At 37.1% G+C, this 23,722-nt stretch overlaps 1 protein-coding gene and 1 non-coding gene across 3 annotated transcripts; one reads left to right on the forward strand and one right to left on the reverse strand.

Annotated features, from left to right (window-relative positions):
- Window positions 1–226: 226 nt before the first annotated feature.
- On the reverse strand, window positions 227–8,153 carry LOC130940756 (uncharacterized). Of its 2 annotated transcripts, XM_057868986.1 has the most exons (11): window positions 7,884–8,153; window positions 4,935–7,060; window positions 4,592–4,778; window positions 4,152–4,513; window positions 3,987–4,064; window positions 2,718–2,870; window positions 2,421–2,584; window positions 1,959–2,106; window positions 1,746–1,868; window positions 1,380–1,467; window positions 227–640 (listed from the first exon to the last, which is right to left on the reverse strand). In XM_057868986.1, the coding sequence occupies exons 2-11, from the start codon at window positions 6,891–6,893 to the stop codon at window positions 447–449; spliced, it is 3,456 nt and encodes a 1,151-aa protein (XP_057724969.1). In that variant the 5' UTR covers window positions 6,894–7,060; window positions 7,884–8,153; the 3' UTR covers window positions 227–446. The 2 variants fall into 2 exon arrangements, with proteins under 2 accessions (XP_057724969.1, XP_057724968.1); XM_057868985.1 differs by having other exon boundaries at window positions 4,152–4,778; window positions 7,884–8,152.
- Window positions 8,154–21,247: 13,094 nt separating this feature from the next.
- LOC130942468 (small nucleolar RNA R71) lies at window positions 21,248–21,355 on the forward strand. The gene has a single exon (XR_009071038.1). It is a non-coding gene; the product is annotated as a small nucleolar RNA R71 (small nucleolar RNA).
- Window positions 21,356–23,722: the final 2,367 nt, after the last annotated feature.

Here is a 23,722-nt window from a genome sequence, read left to right on the forward strand (position 1 = left end):
CCAATAGTTACACTTTTTTTCATAATTCGGAGTTATTTCCTTTTCTTTTATAGTTACACCTTTTCCTCATCATGGGCACACACATAAAAAAATAACGTTGGTCAAGTCCATACATGAAATTATACATCCAACTCAAAAACTACAACACAAAATTGTGACTTACTTATAGATGCAAGAAATTTGGTTCAAAGGGCAAATATACAAAGTAAAAGGGAACCAAACAACATAGAAAAGAAGACTATTTTCCGTTTGCACAAAAGCAGTTTCATATACACACAAATTTAGCTCACAAAAGTACAGGGTTGATAAAAGAAAAAAAAAAAGAAAATTTTCAATAAAAAGTTGAGGTGGTATAATAATACACTTGGAGTATGATTTTAACAATACCAACGCCAATATTGGTATTAGGGTTGGAAAAGCAGCAACCAACACATCTCTCTTTCAAATCATTTAGACGCCTTTTGGCCCTGCACCTTTGCCTGGCTAGCTGCCACAGACATCACACGCAATCGACGGGCAATTTCTGTAAAGGAAGGTCTGACTGCAGGATTTGGTGCCCAGCACTGCTCCATCAGTGTTCGCCATTCTGAGTCGCAGTAACTGGGAATTGTTGGCCTTAATGTGTTATTAACAATCCCACCTGTATGGAAAGAGAAATTATGGGTCATATGGTGATCAAATGACAAATTTTGAGTAACAAGCACTTTGATTGGTTTTTTGGCACTTGTTTCTCTTAAGCATGTTTATGCGAAAGAACACGAGAACTTGTACCCAGAGTGTCTTACACACAGTCAACTCAACTGGGGTCGAATTGGTTAAAATCCAGGCACATAGATAAGTGGTTTATACCATAATAATGACAACAATAATAATAAGGATAACAAGCAAAGCTAGCTAAAATCACACTTGAACCAGTTGCAATCTCTAGTGTTCAAATTTTACTATTTTGTTTTGAATTTTTTTTTTTCAGTTTTGATGGTGACAGTTGTGATCATTTGTATCAAAATATTTTTTATCTATCATGTGAGAGGGAATGTTAAAGAGAGATCATAAAACCATTTATTTGGCTTCACCTAACTGCTTCAACTTCTCAAATCTTTGATGTGATGCTTCGGAATCTTAGGTGAAAACCCTATGTTCCTCATTTAGATCCTCTTTTTCAACCTGATTCACTAACAACATTCTTTTCAAAAGCTCAACTCAAAAACACCTAAATCTTTTTATACAGTCACTGTTCATAGCGAATGCATAAAAAGTTGTCCAAGCATATTCTTACTTCCAAAAATTGGTAGAAAAATGATTTCAGAGTATACAACCATAGTTCAAGCTCTACCTCAGGACCCAAAAAAAAAAAAAAAAGCATAGGAACAAGATCGCACCTATGATTGCACCATAGTGCATATTGGCATAAGGCTCCTCACCAGTTAGAATTTCCCACAATACTATGCCAAAGGAGAACACATCAACCTACAAATAAGAATTCAATTTTAGATGCAAATAACTCCGAGTAACAAGGCAGACAAAAACAGAAATGAAGTAGATTTCTTTAATTTCACAGGGATTTCTTCTCCAAAGGTAAGGGGAAGTTAAGAAATCCAGAGTACTATGACAAATAAAGACTTTCCAGGTGAGATCAAAGCAGTTTTTAATGCCTAAAATAGAGATCAGAATATTAGATCAGTAAATTCAGCTGCATACTTGAATTTTAATCTTTGGAAAGAGTAGAAGACAACTTAAAATTCTACCTTTTCTGACACCTTGTTGCTGCTACCATTCAGCAGCTCTGGTGCCATCCAAGGAAGAGTCCCCCGCACGCCACCCGAGACCAAGGTATTCCGCTTAATTTTTGACAAGCCAAAATCACCAACCTGGAAACACAAGTTTCTTAGTCTTGTCAACTCTTAAACACAAAGAAGCTTCCAACTTAAACAATTAGACAAAAATACAAGCGTAGTTACCTTGCATATTGGCCGTAAAGGATCTTTCAAGTTCACAAGCAAATTATCACATTTTAAGTCAAAATGAACAATATTTTTTGAGTGTAAATACTCCATTCCAAAAGCTGCATCCATAGCAATTATCAGTCTCTTGCGACGATCTAGATACCTACAATACAAGTTAGACCCATTAGAGCCAAATCCACCAACAGACATGATATTCATACCTGGACATTATAAAACAGTGAACTCTAGTAGCACTTACGAGTTATGACTTATGGCTGTAACAAAATTACAAAAGCAAAGAAACAGATTGCATAGATCATGGCTTCTATAAGAAATTGGAGTTATTATAATTTATAATCACACAACTTTCACTATATTAGATAAAAGGCAGACGTAAATAAAAATAATTACCGAAGACATTGTTTGACATGAAGAACTAAATAATAGAAATGCAAAGGTTCTTTCTAGGTACATTACCTATCTTTGCGAAGCAATACATGCCGAAGAGAACCATCCACCATGTACTCCGTAACAGTGGCCATTGTTCCTCCAGGTCCATCCTGAACTACACCATAAAATGCCACAACATTTGGGTGATGAAGCTTGGAAAGAATATCAGCTTCCCGCCAGAATTCTAAAGTCTGAGAAAAAGAAGCAAATATCATTTCATGTGCCTCAAAATCCATTACCATCAGTTAAGCTCTTTCAGAGTATAGATAAATATCCAGGTAGTATATTATTGAAATTATATATATATATATATATATATGATACCAGTCTCTCTTGCTCTGATGATCGACCGGTGAAACAGCTCTTCTTTATTCTTTTGATGGCAACATCGGTTCCACGCCATTTTCCATGATACACAGTCCCAAAGGTACCAGAACCCAGCTCCTTCAGCTCTTCAAGATCTTCATTCATTATGACCTATGAATTGCATCAGAACAATGAAACAACAGGACTGAAGACTTTAATGCTTAGACCAGTATTCAATGAAGACAATGAATTCAAGTGACGATGTAAATAGTTATGAAAATATAAAACAGCTAGATGACCAGAGCAGTCTACAATAGGTAATATGAGAAGATAAAAAGAGAAATAAAGAATCATATCATGACTGAAACTTGGTTAACTTGTCCATACATTGTATTTTGATACACATGTTACAGACTTAAAAGTATGCCTAAGAAATACTTGACCACAGAACCTGTAATAGTCCACAGAAGTCGGCGTTGACATTCATAACCACACACATACACATTGTACCTCACAAAATTCAACAATTGAAGAATGCAATAACTAGAGATACAACTGAAAGCCACAAAGCACAAAATGTTCAGTATGGAAGGATCTTTAGAACGAAATTCTTTGATGAAGGATATAAGCAGCAGCTACTAATGCTGTTTTCTAGAGCTATATTAGCATGTCACTAAATTCAAAAGGATGCTATCAAAATGTTGTTAGCTGATATTGTTTTTCACTAAACCTCTGTTGAAAGCTTCCAAAAGAAGCAAGTCTACTTGAATTCATATAAACTAGTCATGCAGACCAGAATTTAATCATTGCAATCATTGTTCTCATCTAAACTCGTTCTCTCCCTTGCTACCTCTCTCCCTGCGATTTCTCTCTCTTCCCACAAATTTTTTTCTCACTCTGATGTTTCTTTTCCCTTTACTTGCTGATATCATAGCTCAGTACTGTTGTAGTAACCTCAATGAAAATGAAAGAATGGGAACAGATTAAAATGATCAAGCCTTGTTCAATAAAATGCAAGCATCATACTCTGCTGCCAACATGAACTCAAGAAGTTACCAAAACAAGTCTCGATTATTAAACAAATAACTAGGAACTAGACCAGCAAAGCATGCCAATTTAAGCCTAGGCATTATCGCTATTCATTGATGTACAAGACATCAATAAATTTATAAAACTTTGACAACTTAGCAATCACTCCATAATAAAAATATTCATTTAGTTTACTCCTCTAAAAATGAGAACCATGCCACAGAAGAAATATCGCAGACGAGAGAAGGAGGAACTCACCTGCAAAGAATTCGGGTCAATTTCACTTACGGGAGGATCAACAGGAGGTGTACGATTTCTTGTTTCAAACTTCCCATCCTGTGTTAAGATGACAAATACTTCTGTCAGCAAACAAATATATTTATAAAGATTCTGAAATGAAATTGAATATATTAAAAAGCATACCTCAAAAACTGATTCCTGTGCTCTTATGTTTTCCATGATAGCATTAAATTGCATACTTTCAGTATCCTTCACGAGGGGATCATTTGGCTTTAGAATAGTAGTTTCTGTTTCAACCCTTCCATGTAAGTCTTTCTGATATATTTCACCTGTTGTTAGAGGCGTAACATGTTGAGTTCTACCCTCATCTTCCACTTCTTCTATTGCAGGTGAAAAACTAACATGATCCTGATCAATGAGAGAGACATTATTGAGTCCTTCTTGTGCCAGTTTGTGAAAATATTCCCAAGGTGTAGGTTCATGATTTTTCACATTTATGCTTAGACCTACTCCATCCGAGGTTAGTGGATGCCGACCCGAGAAACCTTCTTCAAGTAAAGCTTTATACATGTCACTAAGCACTTCACGGGGAAATCGATCATCAATATCAATTAGAATGTCACCTTGTGATGTCTTTGAAGCAACACTTGAAGAAGGTTGAAAATCATCCTTGGTAGTTTGATTCCCATTTAGAGAAACAGGTAGTCCTTGAACCATGCGACTTTCATTAGATTCTGTAACAGTGGCATTGCCCCAATCGACCTCGGGAAGACATGAAGCAGGATCCTCAAGTTGCCTAGCAGAGGGAACCTGATGCAAAGTAGGAAAGTCAGATTCTGATTTGCTATGTTTTATCTCGTCAAGCCGGTGTTTGATATGATTATCTTTACAATAAGTTTCAGGTTCAAAATTAACAACATGATCTTTAGTTACTACATCATTACTTCCTTCAACTTTTGTTACTACCTTCTTCAACTCAGAATTCACATGCTCAGTTAGTTTTGACTTCAACTGGCTACTTGGATCAGGAAAATGTTTGTATATTTGATGTTTGGCAGTCCCATTATCAATAGCATAGCCATCAGCAGGCAAAGGCTTTGCTGCAACACCCAATTCCTCAGATCGGAGAGGCTGATTCCCATTATGCAAGTTGTTGTCAGATCCTGTAACTGAATCTGAGGGTTTTGCATCAGAAAGTAAATCGGAAATGTTAAACTGAGAACCATGTAAATCATCTGACTTGGTGGACCGATTCAGCAAATCTACTTGCTCCCTAGGAATCCTTTCTGAATAGTAAACTCTTTCAGGAAGAGGAGGAGGGTTAAGAGAACTAAAATCAACAGCATTTGACTGGGAGTCGACATAAGTGGGACCAAAACCACTGTTAGATGTAGAAGCACCATCTTCATAGTTCTGTAGCTGGTCCTTTTTTGTCGGAGGTATTGGATAGCCCTCTGGCATAGTAACTACAGCTGTTGCTTCGGGAAAATTATTTTTCATGTAACCATCAAATAGTTGAGTAGGAGCTGAGGATGGTGTTTCCAAGTATAAAACTTTACCCTGGTCGCTTGCTTGTTCAATCAAACTATCACCCTTCTTTTTTGTGACCACTGGTGGTATTTCAGAATTATGTACTGGTAATCCGACTGGTGGATGGCCTTTGCTAAAAACCCCATCTTGATTAATCAGTGCACGAGGAGGCATAGTAGTAGGAATGTCTTCAACAACAGATCTAGATACATGATATTGACCAACAGGATCCCCATGGTGCATTGGTTGCAAGGACTGTGGATATCTTTCATAAGAATTTGAGGAAGTAGGTAGCACTGGTTGCAAGGATTCCACATTTGGTGATGAGTCAAATTTGTTATTCAAGAGAGAATTGTTGACACCTACAGATTCAACAGCAACTTTACCAGTCTCCCTTTCAGTGTTCTGCCTGTCCAAATCATGCAGATCATTTGCTGAAAAGTTCACGCCAATCAGGGTTGAGTTTCTTCTTGATCCCATGTCCATGCCGTTAACAGCAACAACATATTGGATCTCAGAATCATCACCCAAACCACTGAGACCAAATTGAGCGTCCTCCAAATCACTCAATGAGAACAAAAACATCCTAGGCTTTTGTGATCCTTCTCTGTCTTCTAGATGGTTACATTCTTCCATCATATTCTGCAAATCTTCATCACATGACACAGATACCAAAGCATCAAGATCTTCCCCCGGAAGCTGATACTTGATTGCATGAACCTGACTATACATTAATAATGCTTTCTGCAAGAGCTCCTGCCAAGATATATTCTTTCTTATACGAAGAATACGTGTATCACCTCCAACATACCTTAGTTTTCCATCACTTGGTCGAGGTAATATTCTCCCACCAAAGCTGCAAAGGAACTTCAATAGCATTGATGAGCTATCGGAACCTCGAGAAGAGCCATACTTCTGCACAAGTTGTCTACTGTCCTGAGTCATTGAAGTTCTTGGTATTGATCGAATTGACCCATAATTGCTTTTGTCTCCCTGCAATGATGTGTTCACTCTTTCGAACTCTTTTGGATATTTGTCAACCATTGAAAGCATGGAAATGTCTGATCCACTTTCTGATGTTGGATGACTAATGCCTAAAATGCCTTTTAGATCCATATAACCTGGTGTATAATTAGTGTCACCGACATTTGGAAACATAGGCTTCCCAAGATTCACCCTATCTCTCATAAATTCGAGAGCAAATTCCTCACCTGTCTGTATGGAAAAATTAAGTACAGGTTTGGCTTGTGCCGTACCAACATTAGGTGGTCTTCTAATTGTATGCATGTCATCCGGTCGATCCTGCATCATTGGCTGCAACCCAGGCTGGAATTCACCATTTCTTGGTTCCATTGTATTGCTTGGAAGCACTTTTTGGAATCTTGAATGTTCCATTATACCATATCCTTTTACTTGAAAAAAGAAGAATTTATTTACAGCCTTTATGCCAAAGGTGCTTCGAAAACCTTGAGTACTAGTTAATCACAATTTAGAAATTTGAAGCATCTGCGATCTTCGGCATTCCCAAGCCTCAAAATGCAAATCAAATTTGAAGTAATCACCTGTATAAATAATGGAATTCAAAAGAAGTTTTAGCAACAAGTTAACATGCAAAACGATGACATAACGGATGGGCAGAGAATAGAGATATACAATATCACTGCAGATGCCTAAAATTACCGAGATAACCGAAAAGGTCAAGATAATGGCAACCCAGTCCTTTTGTAAAATTGACAATAAAACGTTTCAATATAATAAACAAAGGCAGCATAATTTCTATGGCTAAAGAGCTATTATGTCTCTGAGGACATGAATGGAATGACCATGCATTAATGTGAATGCAATTTTGAGAATATCTCAGTAGTTTCTCAAAAAAATTACAGGTATTTCTAGTCCTGCAAAACTAATTCCGGAAATTAGCTAGCTATTGACTAATCAATTAATAATAATACTTTTAAGCATTGAATTCTACAGAATTCCTTTAAAATTTTCATGATCATACAAGCCGATCACCTCTAGCGCCAAATAACCCAATTGTCAAAAATGATTGCGATTAAGAGGCAAGCAAAGACCATTTCCTAACACAAAATCAAAATTGAGCATAATATAATAGTCTACCAAAAACACAATCAGAATCCTTTGAACAGCCATCTTCATTCCCAAAATTGTCAATCTAGGGTTCCACCTTCTATCAACAGTTCAACACTCTCCATTGAACCCCCCCCCCCCCCCCCCCCCCCCCGCGGCCCCAAAAAAAAAAAAACCAGAAAGTTATAATGAAAACAATAAATAAAACAAAGATCAAACATCAAAACTAGCAGAACATTAAGTGAATCAAACTACCCAATTATAATAAAAATAAGAAAAAACAAAATTCTCACTTACCCAATGTATTGCTTCAGTTCAAGCGCTGCAACTAATATTCAATTAGGTGACCAAATAAAAGAAAAGGAGCTTTTGCAATCAAAAACAGAACTTTCAGCTGGAAACAAAACAAACCAACGTTTTCTTTTTCTATTTTGTGGGTTATCACACACTGATTCTTGCTTTACCCACAGTCAGAGTGTGAATCAACTTGCACTTCAACCCTGTCTTCAGAAAAAGACGCTTCGTTTTTTCCTTTTTCTTTCCGTTTTGTTTTGTGCAGAAAAAATAGTTCTATTTTATTTTTCATGATAATGATGTGTAAGGAAAAAAAATTAAATTGTTAACAATTTTGTGTTGATTTTATTTATAGTATTATCGTCATTAAAAAAACTTTGGACGGCATGTATTATTCTTTTGTCCATGATGATTATTCTATTTTGTTTAGTAAGATTAAACATTATTAACCTTTTGGATTTATCTTCTGTTTGCAAGCATTCATCAACATCTCATACGAGAAAACGAGAAATATAAAATGACCCCTAATAATAGTACCTACCTGAATTCTATAATTCTATAACATACACAGAGGTCTACTTCAAGTATATTATACTTTATTATGTTATTATCAAAATTTTAGATATTGACCATTTTTTATGGCTGCGTATTTTATAGCTAGATATCTTCGTTTACTAATTTATTTTTTTTTTCAAATCTCAATATATATACTAAGAACAAAATAGAATAATTAAAATAATAAATATTTTATACCAAAAATTATTTAAAAGAAAAGGAAGAAAAATTTATGTACTTAAAATAGAGTTTACTGCAATTGAAAAAAAAAAATCTAGTTATAGTGAGTATAAATTTCAGTCATCTAATTGATTGTAAAAGTCAGAACATGAGTAAATAATTAAGAAAATACAAGAGGAGAAATTATAGCTTGAAATTAAGTTCGAGAAGATATAAAAATAATTTGAACTCAATAATTATCTACTTCAATAAATGATAAAAAGGCTAAATTTAAAATTATGATTCTTCAACTAAAGAGTGAAGAAACAAATATAGCAGAGGATGAAGATGATAAATAAAAGTGTGAAAAATAATTATTTTCATTGTAGTTATGATTTTGGTTAGTAATTAAAGATATTTAAATGATGTGAATAGTAATTAAAGAGATTTAAATGATGTTGAACATTAATTTTATAAACATTACTTTTATAAATCTATGTTTGATGATTTTTATATTTTATAGAATTATAATTGCATATAAAAATCAGGATTTTAAAATAGTATATGTGAAATTTAGTAAAAAAATTATAATTGGGAAATTAAAATCAGCGATAGATTTAGCGATTGAAATCATATCAATCGATTTAGCCACCAAAAAATTAGTCGCTATTAGGAACGTTAATTTTTCATCAAAAATTAATTTAGCAACTAAAAGATTGATCCTAAATTAGTGACCAAAATATTTATTACTATTTAACGACCGATTTTGTTGGCAACTGGTATCATTTAGTACGGGTTTAGTAGCCTTGGTTTAAAATCGATCGCTAAAGCTTAGCGACCAACTTTAGTCTCTATTTCTTTAATTTAGTGACCAAGATTTTAGTGACTAGTAGAATTGGTCATTAAATCAGTGGCTTCTTGTAGTGCACACTCTGTATTAAGCTTGAAAAATTTTAGAAAAATCCTCTAAGAATGTAAGTAATGCACATGAGAAAATAAAATGCACTTAACAGTGGCGTCTTAAAATTTAATAAAAAAATTGTTCACTCTAATTAAACACTTTGGATCTAAGTATCCACATAAAAGAAAATAAAAAATATGAAGTGAAGTAAATATTTATACCCAAGTCAGAAAATATTAGAGACATGTAAACAAGGGCAAATTAACAAAATCTACTACAAAGTCACTAGAAATTTCACGCCATCAAAGCTGCTTCCTTACTCACCACCTGATTAGCCTCAAGCTCTGGACCTACTAATAGTTTGGGCATCATAAACATTGTCCCCACTCCAAATTTATATTAAGGGCAAGAAAACTGAACTTATCCTATGATGACCTCTATAATATTATCCACCATATCCTTCGCAAGTTTGAGAGCTCCATGGTAAACCTAAAAGTTCTTTACTGCTGCAACTATTGCTTTCTCACTACATCCTAACATTGCGGCCAAGTCCTTTTGGAACTTCTTGGTCTAGGCTTTAGAGCATTAACTAAACAGACTCCTGGAAGGCTCAAAGACATCCTTCACCAGCTTCTCCTTTTCTGCTGCAAACTGTCAACCTGAGTCTTTTTCTCCCTAAAGGAGCTACTCATTCTCCTCGACTTCAAAGGTAGATCTTGAGGTAGGAAATTCAATGGCATTTGAGAAATGTTTCTAGGAAACATTAGCAATGAAGCCGCCCAAAAAGAGAGTCAGAGGGCAGCACCAAGAGCTTGAGGAGCATCGACACGACCCGAGGAGTCTGGATGTTCTTCGATAGTAACTCAGCATTAAGGGCACCATCAAAGTCAAAAGCGGTGGTCCATGCACACTGAATGGACTTTAACGTATCAATCAGGGATAGAGCGGTAATAGCACGGATGGGGGGAGAACATTCTTTCTCAAAAGTTGATCTCGTCATATGGCTGTGCTTCTAGCAAGGCTACAAGTTAACCCCTTCCCTCTCTTTTGTCTCTTTATCAATCAATATTTGAGAGGCTACTGAAACCAGAGCCATAAGAATCTTGAAACCAAAGGTGCCTTGTGTAGTATTGCGCAGTTGCAATCATTGGAGTTTGTTGCAATGACTCAAAATCCCCCAAAATTGAACTTTCAAAAAACGAAAATGAAAAAAAAAAAGAGAAAATAAATAGCTGAATAAATAAGTTACGGTGTGATGGGTGAGCATCTTAAACGCTTTTCATTAGTATTTCTTGCAGAAAAGTTGTGACTTTTGCTTAATAATTTTATGATTTTCAAGATTATTCTATTAGTACATTGATTTTCTTGGTTTCATGATTCTAGTAGAAAAATGTTAGGAAAAGAGAAGCAAAGAACAAGGAGGAACAAATAATTGAAGACAACTACAACAAAAATTCGTGGACGCTGTCAACCTTGACCTCCTCACACTGAAATGAGCATAGCATGAGGTATAAAGTTCCAATTGATGCAGTTATAACAACACGAGAAAGCCAACTTTTAGAGCTTTCTAACGATATATAATAGTTTATACTTTTTCTCTGGCATCACGGTGCTAAACGTCGTGACATTAGCGTTTAGTGCTAAACCGCGTCCAGCATCACCATTCCATGTGGGAGTCCCAGCGCCAAACACCAGAAATTGGAGCTAAACGCTAGATAGGTAGCAAGGAAGTGCAGAATTGCATAAAAAGCGGCACCAAATGCCACGAAAGTGGTGTCAAACGCCTACAATAGCCCCGGACCTGAGAAATCTTCGTAATTAATGAAGATTTGAAGATACTAAACTTGAAGTACAAGGAAGAGCACTGGTTAGTCAAAGAGTCTTTAAGAAATGATTTGATTTGATTTGATTTAATTTTGTTTTGATTTAGTTTGAATTTGAATTGTAGGTTTAGTCTTAGAGGTTTTACTTAGAAAGGGGACCTCCTTCCTCCCCGAAAAAAACACACTCACACACTCTCTCTCTTCCATCTTATACTCTTCATTAGTTTTAGGTTTTACATTAGACTAGGATTTGAAATTTTTTGCACTATGGGCAACTAATCCTCCATTGTTAAAGTTAGGAGCTCTATTTACTTTGATGGATTAATAATTATTTGATCTTCTACTCTTGATTAATGATTTGATTATTGTTTAAGAATCGGTTTTGCTCTTCATTCCAAGAATTAGTGATTATTGAAAAATAACTCTAATTCTACTTGAATTCTATTTGAGTCTTAGAAAAGTTATATCATTAGAATTACAGCTTGAAATCAATCTCCCATAATTCCTAATTATCTGGACTTAATGTGGTACGTGACATATAACTGCATTATGCTTTGGGGTTCTTAGGGTTGTGTGACATATAAATTAGAATTTGAACTTCACCCTCTAATGCAATTGAGTGATCAAAGGATTGACAATTAGTTACATTAGAGGAGATTGGATTGCTTAGGAATAGGAATTTAATCACTTGGGGTTTTTCATGAACATAATCATTGCATGATCAAGGTAGTTGAAAATGAATATAAATCTAGAAATTTAAATATTTCTGACACCTTAACTATATTTATCATATTATTTTCTTAATTAATTTTAGTTTGCTTTTATTTAATTATCTGTTTTATGTTATCTGCTATTGAAACCCTAAATTTTGATTGTTTGGCTAGAATAATTAATTGACTATTATTTGCTTAATTCGTTAATCCTCGTAGGATCGATACCCACTCATCTGAGTTTATTACTTGGTACGACCCAGTGCACCTGCCGATAAATTGTAAGTTGTAAATTCTGCACCAAGTTTTTGGTGCCGTTACCAGAGATTAATTGTTAACAAACTACCCATTGATTGATTACCTAGATTAGACATTTTTTTTCCTTTTTTTTGTTTTCTCTTAAAAAAACAAAAATAAATAAATAAATAAATAAATACAATATCTCTTTCTATTCTTTCTTCTTTTCCCCTCTTTTTACCACATGGTGCATTTGATTCAGTTTTGTGTTATATGCTAAGAAAAATAATGGATAGAGATCACATGGGTTACTACTCACACTCAAGGAATGATTCGTATTATTATGGATGGAGGAACTATCCGGATTTTGGTTGGAAAAGTCAAGGGCAAGGAAACTACAATGCTCCATATTCCATCTATCAAGAACCATTATCTCCTTATTCATACCAAGGACTGTCAACTCTCTATTCATACCAAGAGACATTATCTCCTTATTCATATCAAGAACCACCATTTCTATATTCATATCAAGGACCCTCATCTTTTTATTCATATCAAGAACCATAATCTCCTTATTCATATCAAGAACGATCGGCTCTTGATCTTGCCATGAAAGAATTAAGGAATACTAGTCAACGTTGCATACATGATATAAAAATGAGTGTAAAAAATATAGAGAAATATGTGGAGTTGCTTACCAAGCATTTGGTAGAGGAACGAGCAAACTCCCTCCCAAGAAAAGCAATGCAAGATCCTACAGAAGAATGTGAGGCAATTAATCAAAGGAGTTCATACTCCAGTGAATTAGAAAACTTTCCACCCTCACACATGGAATAAGAGGAAGATGCACAAACAAAGGAGGAATCCATGCACACTCCGTGCTTGCACATTCCAATAATTAAAGAGGAAGCCATACAAGTCCTTTTAACTCCATGCATGCAAGCTTCCAGGAATAAAAATCTGAATGCACCACTCACATTTGAATTGAATCTTCTTCCCCAACACTTGAATATGCTTTCTTTGGTCCTAGTGAATCAGAGAGTTGTGTGGGAGTTTCTCTTTGGTGGGTATCCTTTTTTACCTTATGTCCATTGAAGTTGTTTCTCTTAACCAACTGGAAGAAAAGGAAGAAAATTCAAGAACCAACTGTCAAGATAGTGATATTAAAGAAGTGCTAGTTGGGAGGCAACACAACGTTAGGTAATTTCTTTTCATTTTTAATTTTTTTGCTTCATGTTACATATGTATTTTATGGATTAAGTTTAGTGTTGTTACACCAACATTATGCTTACATTTCACTGGTTACTTAGCCCAACCTTTCATTGATTGTGTCACACTAAGTTTAATATTCTCATACCAAGTTTGGTGTTGCCACACTTTACCTATGCAAGGTCCACTCCCCCCATGCCAATATATTAGCAACATGTTTATTTTGCTTTATTTTGTCTTTTCTTTTGTTTTATTTTTAATTTTGTTGTTTTATTTGAATGACCTTCTGTCTTGCTTCCTTATATCTACCAACAATTATGATTATTCCTATTTCTATCACCACTATTTTTCTTTGTTATTTGAGGACAAGTAATCATTCTAAGCCTGGTGTTAGAGACTATGCACTACATAGCCTAAAAGGATAATGAAGAGAAAGATGAGGAAGATGACGACAATGAGAAATAAGGTTGTTGACTTCCATTTGCTTTATTTTTCTTAATTATATGCATATGTTATCTTATTCTATCCTATACAATGCATTTATGGGTCTTGTTAGTCAAGTGTATATCATTACTTATCCATCACAGCCCACAATTATAATTGTACTTGCTCCTAAATGTGGGCAAGGTTCATGTTCCATTAAAGAACAAAAAGGAAAAGGGATTGATCATAAAGATCATGACAATGTGAGTTTGGGAAGGCCAAACTAACTAAAAATGTTCAAGACAAGCTGAGTCAAATTGCTTGAGGCCTTAATTTAGAGGACTACTATGGGATCTTTACACTTGACAAAGCCTTGAAGGAGTAACATGTAATAAAAAAAGAGAAAAGGAGTTGAAAGAGAAGCCAAAGGCTCTGTGTATCACTGACTAATGATATTGAAAGAAAAATAAGCTCCAAAGAGAATACTAGTCAAGTGCTTGTGGTGCTTATATATCAAGCAAAAGCTTGAAAATAAAGCATTTAGAATCACGGCTAGGCTCAAGGTGCAAAGCATCCAATAAAAATAAACTATGAAAAGAAAGTAAATAAACTTGTTTCAAGGTGATGATTCAAGGAAGGATTCTATAATCTAATCCAGATAGAAAATGTTAGGAAAAGAAAAGCAAAGAACAAGGAGGAACCAAAAATTAAAGATAAGTGCAAAGAGAATTCGTGGATGTTGTCAACCCTGACCTCCTCACACTCTAACGAGCATAACTTGAGCTACCAATATTCAATTGATGCAATTTTATCGGCATTAAAAAGCCAACTTCTAGTGCTTTCCAACAATATATAATAGTTTATACTTTTTCTCTGGAATCACGGTGCTAAACACTGTGATATTAGCGTTTAGCGCCAAACCGCGTCCAGCATCACCATTCCATGCGGGAGTCCTAGTGCCAAATGCCAGAAACTGGCGCTAAATGCCAAACAGTCAGCAAGGAAGTGCATAATTGCGTAAAAAGCGGTGCCAAATGCCTACAATAGCCCCGGACCTGAGAAATCTTCGTAATTAATGAAGATTTGAAGACATCAAGTTTGAATTACAAGGAAGAGCACTAGTTAGTCATAGAGTCATTAAGAAAAGATTTGATTTGATTTTGTTTTGATTTAGTTTGAGTTTGAATTCTAGGTTTAGTCTTAGAGGTTTTACTATAAAAATGGGACCTCCTTCCTCCTGGTGCGCGAAATTGTGAACAATACTTTTTCACAACTCAAATAATCCCCGGTAATGGCTCCAAGAACTTGGTGGCTCAATACCATGGCATTACACAACTTCGCACAACTAACCAGCAAGTGCACTGGGTCGTCCAAGTAATAAACCTTACGTGAGTAAGGGTCGATCCCACGGAGATTGTTAGTATTGAAGCAAGCTATGGTCATCTTGTAAATCTTAGTCAGGCAAACTCAGATGTATATGGTGATGAACGAAAATAACATAAAAGATAAGGATAGAGATACTTATGTATATCATTGGTGTAAGAGCTTCAGACAAGTGTATGAAGATGCCTTCCCTTCCGTCTCTCTGCTTTCCTAATGCCTTCATCCAATCCTTTCTTACTCCTTTCCATGGCAAGCTCGTGTAAGGTTTCACTGTTGTCAGCAGCTACCTCCCATCCGCGCAGTGAAAGCTAATGCACACACTCTGTCACAGTGCTGCCAATCACCGGTTTGGTTCCCTCCCCTACCGGAATAGAATAACTTTTTTGCGTCTGTCACTAACGCCCAGTAGGTTACAGGTTTGAAGCACGTCACAGTCATTCAATCATTGAATCCTACTCAGAATACCACAGACAAGGTTAGACCTTCCGGATTCTCTTGAATGCTGCCATCAGTTCTTGCCTATACCACGAAGACTCTGATCTCACGGAATGGCTGGCTCGTTTGTCAGGCGAGCACTCGGTTGTCAGGCGATCAACCATGCATCGTGCAATCAGAAATCCAAGAGATATTCACTAAGCCTCAGATGCTTGTAGAACAAGAATGGTTGTCAGTCACCTTGTTCATGGGTGAGAATGGTGATGGGCGTCAATCATCACCTTCATCAAGTTGAAGAACAAGTGATATCTTGGTAAAAGAACAAGCGGAATTGAATAGAAGAACTATAGTAATTGCATTAATACTCGAGGTACAGCAGAGCTCCACACCTTAATCTATGGTGTGTAGAAACTCCACCGTTGAAAATACATAAGAACAAGGTCTAGGCATGGCCGTGAGGCCAGCCTCCCCAAAGTGATCAAAGGATCTAAAATAATCCCCCGATAATAAATACAATAGTAAAAGGTCCTACTTATAGAAAACTAGTAGCCTAAGGTGTACAGAAATGAGTAAATGACATAAAAATCCTCTTCCGGGCCCACTTGGTGTGTGCTTGGGCTGAGCAATGAAGCAAATTTCGTGTAGAGACTCTTCTTGGAGTTAAACGCCAGCTTTGGTGCCAGTTTGGGCGTTTAACTCCCATTTGGGTGCCAGTTCCAGCGTTTAACGCTGGGATTTCTTGAGGTGACTTTGAACGCCGGTTTGGGCCATCAAATCTTGGGCAAAGTATGGACTATCATATATTGCTGGAAAGCCCAGGATGTCTACTTTCCAACGCCGTTGAGAGCGCGCCAATTGGGCTTCTGTAGCTCCAGAAAATCCGCTTCGAGTGCAGGGAGGTCAGAATCCAACAGCATCTGCAGTCCTTTTTGGTCTCTGGATCAGATTTTTGCTCAGGTCCCTCAATTTCAGCCAGAAAATACCTGAAATCACAGAAAAACACACAAACTCATAGTAAAGTCCAGAAAAGTGAATTTTAACTAAAAACTAATAAAAATATACTAAAAACTAACTAGATCATATCAAAAACATACTAAAAACAATGCCAAAAAGCATACAAATTATCCGCTCATCACAACACCAAACTTAAATTGTTGCTTGTCCCCAAGCAACTGAAAATCAAATAAGATAAAAGGAAGAGAATATGCAATGAATTCCAAAAACATCTGTGAAGATCAGTATTAATTAGATGAGCGGGGCTTTTAACTTTTTGCCTCTGAACAGTTTTGGCATCTCAATCTATCCTTTGAAATTCAGAATGATTGGCTTCTTTAGGAACTTAGAATCCAGATAGTGTTAATGATTCTCCTAGTAAAGTATGATGATTCTTGAACATAGCTATTTATTGAGTCTTGGCTGTGGCCCAAAGCACTCTGTCTTTCCAGTATTACCACCGGATACATACATGCCACAGACACATAATTGGGTGAACCTTTTCAGATTGTGACTTAGCTTTGCTAAAGTCCCCAATTAGAGGTGTCCAGGGTTCTTAAGCACACTCTTATTTGCCTTGGATCACAACTCTTATTATTATTTTTTTTTTTCGTTTTCCTTTTTTTCTTTTTTTTTCGGTTTTTTTTTTTTTTTTGAATAGCAATGCTTTTTCTTGCTTCAAGAATCATTTTATTGATTTTTCAGATCCTCAATAACATGTCTCCTTTTTCATCATTCTTTCAAGAGCCAACATTCATGAACCACAAATTCAAGATACATATGCACTGTTTAAGCATTCATTCAGAGAACAAAAATATTGCCACCACATCAAAATAATTAAACTATTATAAAATTCAAAATTCATGCAATTCTTCCTTTTTCAATTAAGCACATTTTATTCAAGAAAGGTGATGGATTCATAGGACATTCATAACTTTAAGGCATAGACACTAAGACACTAATGATCATAAGACACAAGCATGGATAACATAAAGCACTAAAATTCGAAAAACAAAGGAATAAAGAACAAGGAAATCAAGGAATGGGTCCACCTCAGTGATGGCGGCTCTTCCTTGCTTTTGAAGATCCTATGGAGTGCTTGAGCTCCTCAATGTCTCTTCCTTGCCTTTGTTGCTCCTCTCTCATGATTCTTTGTTCTTCTCTAATTTCATGGAGGAGAATGGAGTGTTCTTGGTGCTCCACCCTTAGTTGTCCCATATTGGAACTCAACTCTCCTAGGGAGGTGTTTAGTTGCCCCCAATAGTCTTGTGGAGGAAAATTCATCCCTTGAGGAATCTCAGGGATCTCATGATGAGTGGGATCTCTTGTGTACTCCATCCTTTTCTTAGTGATGGGCTTGTCCTCATCAATGGTGATGTCTCCCTCTATGTCAACTCCCACTGAATAACAGAGGTGACAAATGAGGTGAGGAAAGGCTAACCTTGCCAAGGTAGAGGTCTTTCCCGCCACCCTATAGAGTTCTTGGGCTATAACCTCATGAACCTCTATTTCTTCTCCAATCATGATGCTATGGATCATGATAGCCCGGTCTATGGTAACTTCGGACCGGTTGCTAGTGGGAATGATTGAGCGTTGTATGAACTCTAACCATCCTCTAGCCACGGGTTTGAGGTCATGCCTTCTCAATTGGACCGGCTTTCCTCTTGAATCTTGCTTCCATTGTGCGCCCTCTTCACATATGACTGTGAGGACTTGGTCCAACCTTTGATCAAAGTTGACCCTTCTAGTGTAAGGATGCTCATCTCCTTGCATCATAGGCAAGTTGAACGCCACCCTCACACTTTCCGGACTAAAATCCAAGTATTTCCCCCGAACCATAGTAAGATAATTCTTTGGATCCGGGTTCACACTTTGGTCATGGTTCTTGGTGATCCATGCATTGGCATAGAACTCTTGAACCATCAAGATTCCGACTTGTTGAATGGGGTTGGTAAGAACTTCCCAACCTCTTCTTCGGATCTCATGGCGGATCTCCGGATATTCACCCTTTTTGAGTGAAAAGGGGACCTCGGGGATCACCTTCTTCAAGGCCACAACTTCATAGAAGTGGTCTTGATGCACCCTTGAGAGGAATCTATCCATCTCCCATGACTCGGAGGTGGAAGCCTTTGCCTTCCCTTTCCTCTTTCTAGAGGTTTCTCCGGCCTTGGATGCCATAAATGGTTATGGAAAAACGAAAAAGCAACGCTTTCACCACACCAAACTTAAAATGTTTGCTCGAGGAAGAAGAGAGTAGAAGAAGAAGAAATGAGGAAGAGGGAGATGGTGGTGTATTCGGCCAAGGAGGGGAAAAGTGGTGTTTAGGTAGTGGGAAAATGAAGGGGTAAAGAGGGGTTTTTGGGGAAGAGGTGTTGAGGTGATTGGGGAATGGGGGAAGAAGAGAGAGAGTGATGGTAGGGTCCTGTGGGGTCCACAGATCCTGTAGTGTCAAGGAAAAGGCATCCTTGCACCAAATGGCATCAAAATCCACGTTTTGAGCCTTTTCTGGCGTTAAACGCCGGGCTGGTGCCCATTCCTGGCGTTTAACGCCAGGTTTTTGCCCTTTACTGGCGTTTAACGCCAGTCTGGTGCCCCTTTCTGGCGTTAAACGCCCAGAAGGGTGCCAGACTGGGCGTTAAACGCCCAACTGCTAGGCTGACTGGCGTTTGAACGCCAGCAGCATCTTCCTCCAGGGTGTGCTGTTTTTCTTCCTGTTTTTCATTTTGTTTTTGCTTTTTTCATTATTTTTGTGACTTCTTATGATCATCAACCTACAAAAAAGATAAAATAACAAAAGAAAATAATTAATTATAAAACATTGGGTTGCCTCCCAACAAGCGCTTCTTTACTGTCATTAGCTTGACAGAGGACTCTCATGGAGCCTCAGAGATGCTCAGAACCGTGTTGGAACTTCCCAACACCAAACTTAGAGTTTGATTGTGGCCTCCCAACACCAAACTTAGAGTCTGACTGTGGGGGCTCTGTTTGGCTCTGTTTTGAGAGAAGCTCTTCATGCTTCCTCTCCATGATGACAGAGGGATATCCTTGGGCCTTAAACACCAAGGATTCTTCATTCACTTGAATGATCAACTCTCCTCTATCAACATCAATCACAGCCTTTGCTGTGGCTAGGAAGGGTCTGCCAAGGATGATTGATTCATCCATGCACTTCCCAGTCTCTAGGACTATGAAATCAGTAGGAATGTAATGGTCTTCAACCTTAACCAGAACATCCTTTACAAGTCCATAGGCTTGTTTTCTTGAGTTGTCTGCCATCTCCAGTGAGATTTTTGCAGCTTGCACCTCAAAGATCCCTAATTTCTCCATTACAGAGAGGGGCATGAGGTTTATACTTGACCCCAAGTCACACAAGGCCTTCTTGAAGGTCATGGTGCCTGTGGTACAAGGTATAGAAAACTTCCCAGGATCCTGCCTCTTTTGAGGTAATTTCTGCCTAGACAAGTCATCCAGTTTTTTGGTGAGCAAGGGAGGTTCATCCTCCCAAGTCTCATTTCCAAATAACTTGTCATTCAGCTTCATGATTGCTCCAAGGTATTTAGCAACTTGCTCCTCAGTGACATACTCCTCCTCTTCAGAGGAAGAATACTCATCAGAGCTCATGAAAGGCAGTAGTAAGTCCAAGGGAATCTCTATGGTCTCAGTTTGAGCCTTAGATTCCCAAGGTTCCTCATTGGGGAACTCATTGGAGGCCAGTGGACGTCCAGTGAGGCCTTCCTCAGTGGCGTTCACTGCCTCTTCTTCCTCCCAGAATTCGGCCATATTTATGGCTTTGCACTCTCCTTTTGGATTTTCTTCAGTGTTACTTGGGAGAGTGCTTGGGGGAAGTTCAGTAATTTTCTTGCTCAGCTGACCCACTTGTCCTTCCAAATTCCTAATGGAGGATCTAGTTTCAGTCATGAAACTTTGAGTGGTTTTGATTAGATCAGAGACCATGGTTGCTAAGTCAGAGGTATTCTGCTTAGAGCTCTCTGTCTGTTGCTGAGAAGATGATGGAAAAGGTTTACCATTATTAAACCTGTTTCTTCCACCATTATTGTTATTGAAACCTTGTTGAGGTCTCTCTTGATTCTTCCATGAGAGATTTGGGTGATTTCTCCATGAAGAATTATAGGTGTTTCCATAGGGTTCTCCTAGGTAATTCACCTCTTCCATGGAAGGGTTCTCAGGATCATAAGCTTCTTCCTCAGATGAAGCATCCTTAGTACTGTTTGGTGCATTTTGCATTCCAGACAGACTTTGAGAAATCAGATTGACTTGTTGAGTCAATATTTTATTCTGAGCCAAAATGGCATTCAGAGTGTCAATTTCAAGAACTCCTTTCTTCTGACTAGTCCCATTGTTCACAGGATTCCTTTCAGAAGTGTACATGAATTGGTTATTTGCAACCATTTCAATCAGTTCTTGAGCCTCAGTAGGCGTCTTCTTCAGATGAAGAGATCCTCCAGCAGAGCTATCCAAAGACATCTTGGATAGTTCAGAGAGACCATCATAGAAAATACCTATGATGCTCCATTCAGAAAGCATGTCTGAAGGACATCTTCTGATTAATTGTTTGTATCTTTCCCAAGCTTCATAGAGGGATTCTCCATCCTTCTGTCTGAAGGTTTGGACTTCCACTCTAAGCTTACTCCATCTTTGTGGTGGAAAGAACTTTGCCAAGAAGGCATTGACTAGCTTTTCCCAAGAGTCCAGGCTTTCTTTAGGTTGAGAATCCAACCATATTCTAGCTCTGTCTCTTACAGCAAAAGGGAATAGCATCAGTCTATAGACCTCAGGGTTAACCCCATTAGTCTTGACTGTGTCACAGATTTGCAAGAATTCAGCTAAAAACTGATGAGGATCTTCCATTGGAAGTCCATGGAACTTGCAATTCTGTTGCATTAGAGAAACTAATTGAGGCTTAAGCTCAAAGTTGTTTGCTCCAATGGCAGGGATAGAGATGCTTCTCCCATAGAAATCAGGAGTAGGTGCAGTAAAGTCACCAAGCACCTTCCTTGCATTGTTGGCATTATTGTTGTTTTCGGCTGCCATGTGTTCTTCTTCCTTGAAGAATTCGGTCAGGTCCTCTAAAGAGAGTTGTGCTTTGGCTTCTCTTAGCTTTCGCTTCAAGGTTCTCTCAGGTTCAGGGTCAGCTTCAACAAGAATGCCTTTGTCTCTGCTCCTGCTCATATGAAAGAGAAGAGAAAAAGAAAATGTGGAATCCTCTATGTCACAGTATAGAGATTCCTTGAAATGTCAGAGGAAAAGAGAAATAGAAAGAAGAAGGAGAAGAAGAATTCGAACTTTAGTTAGATAAGGTTCGAATTGTGCATTCAGAAGGAGTGGTACTCCATAAATAGAAGGATGTGGGAAGGAGGGAAGAGAATTTTCGAAAATTCATTTAAAAGATTTTGAAAACATTTTGAAAATTTGATTGATAATTTTCGAAAATTAAAAGTGAAAAAGAAATCAAGTGATTTTTGAAAAAGATTTTGAAATTAGAAATTAAAAAGATTTGATTGAAAACTATTTTGAAAAAGATGTGGTTAAAAAGATTTAATTGAAAAGTTATGGTTTTAAAAAGATGTGATTGAGAAGATATGATTTGAAAACAATTTTAAAAGATATGATTTGAAAACAATTTGAAAAGATATGATTTTACAAATTAATGACTTGCCTAACAAGAAAAGATATGATTCAAACATAAAACCTTCCTCAACAGAAAAGGCAACAATTTTGAGATGTTCAATCAAATCATTAATTGTTAGTAAGTATCTTTTAAAAAGGAAAGAAATTGATTTTGAAAACATTTGATTGAAAAGATTTGATTTGAAAAAGATTTGATTTTGAAAAACTAAAAAAATTGATTTGAAAACAAAATCTTCCCCCTAGTACCATCCTGGCGTTAAACGCCCAGAATGGTATACATTCTGGCGTTTAACGCCCAAAATGCTACCTCTTTGGGCGTTAAACGCCCAACCAGGTGCCCTGGCTGGCGTTTAAACGCCAGTCTGCCTTCTTCACTGGGCATTTTTGAATGCTCAGCTTTTTCTGTGTAATTCCTCTGCAGTATGTTCTAAATCTTCAATTCTTTGTATCATTGACTTGAAAAGACACAAATTAAAAATATTTTTGGATTTTTTTTTTTAATAATCAAAATGCAAAAGGAATCAATTAACAATGCATGCAAGACACCAAACTTAGCAGTTTGTATACTACTGACACTAACAATATGAGAATGCATATGAGACACACAAAATGCTTCAAGTCAATAGAATTCAAAGGTTAGAACACAAAAATCATCAAGAATTACTTGAGGATCCTTAAGACACATGAATGAATGCATGCAATTGACACCAAACTTAAGATGAGACACTAGACTTAAGCATGAAACATCAAATATTTTTGGTTTTTATGATTTTGTAAATTTTTTTTTTCGAAAATTAAGTGGGAAAAGGTATCAAAATTCTTAATGAGAATTCCAGGAATCAGTGCAATGCTAGTCTAAGACTCCGGTCCAGGAATTAGACATGGCTTCACAGCCAGCCAACCTTTCAAAGAAAGCTTCGGTCCAAAACACTAGACATGACCAGAGGCCAGCCAAGCCTTAGCAAATCACTGCTCCAAAAGCAAGATTGATAAGAAATCAACAAGTTCTTGTGGTGATAAGTTGAAACCTTGGTCCAATGAGATTAGACATGGCTTCTCAGCCAGCCAGATTTCAACAAATCATCATGAAACTCTAGAATTCATCTTCAAGAATTTCGAAAAAAAAAAATAATACCTAATCTAAGCAACAAGATGAACCGTCAGTTGTCCAGCCTAAACAATCCCGGGCAATAACACCAAAAACTTGATGTTGTTGCCGGATCTTGGCACTGATGTTACCAAAAGCTTGCTCAAAACTTGAACAATCCCCGGCAACGGCGCCAAAACTTGGTGCGCGAAATTGTGAACAATACTTTTTCACAACTCAAATAATCCCCGGTAATGGCTCCAAGAACTTGGTGGCTC

Source organism: Arachis stenosperma, chromosome 7, assembly GCF_014773155.1.
Source record: "Arachis stenosperma cultivar V10309 chromosome 7, arast.V10309.gnm1.PFL2, whole genome shotgun sequence".
NCBI lineage: Eukaryota > Viridiplantae > Streptophyta > Magnoliopsida > Fabales > Fabaceae > Arachis > Arachis stenosperma.

What these genes read in the sequence shown, in the direction of transcription:
- LOC130940756 (XM_057868985.1), bottom strand. Translation starts at nt 6,893, where the DNA reads ATGGAACATTCAAGATTCCAAAAAGTGCTTCCAAGCAATACAATGGAA. An exon ending in TGAATTCTGAGTTGAAGAAG is followed by an intron (nt 4,779 to 4,934) that starts GTAGTAACAAAA and finishes ACTTTGCATCAG; the next exon opens with GTTCCCTCTGCTAGGCAACT. An exon ending in CATCAGAGCAAGAGAGACTG is followed by an intron (nt 2,585 to 2,717) that starts GTATCATATATA and finishes TCTTTTTCTCAG; the next exon opens with ACTTTAGAATTCTGGCGGGA.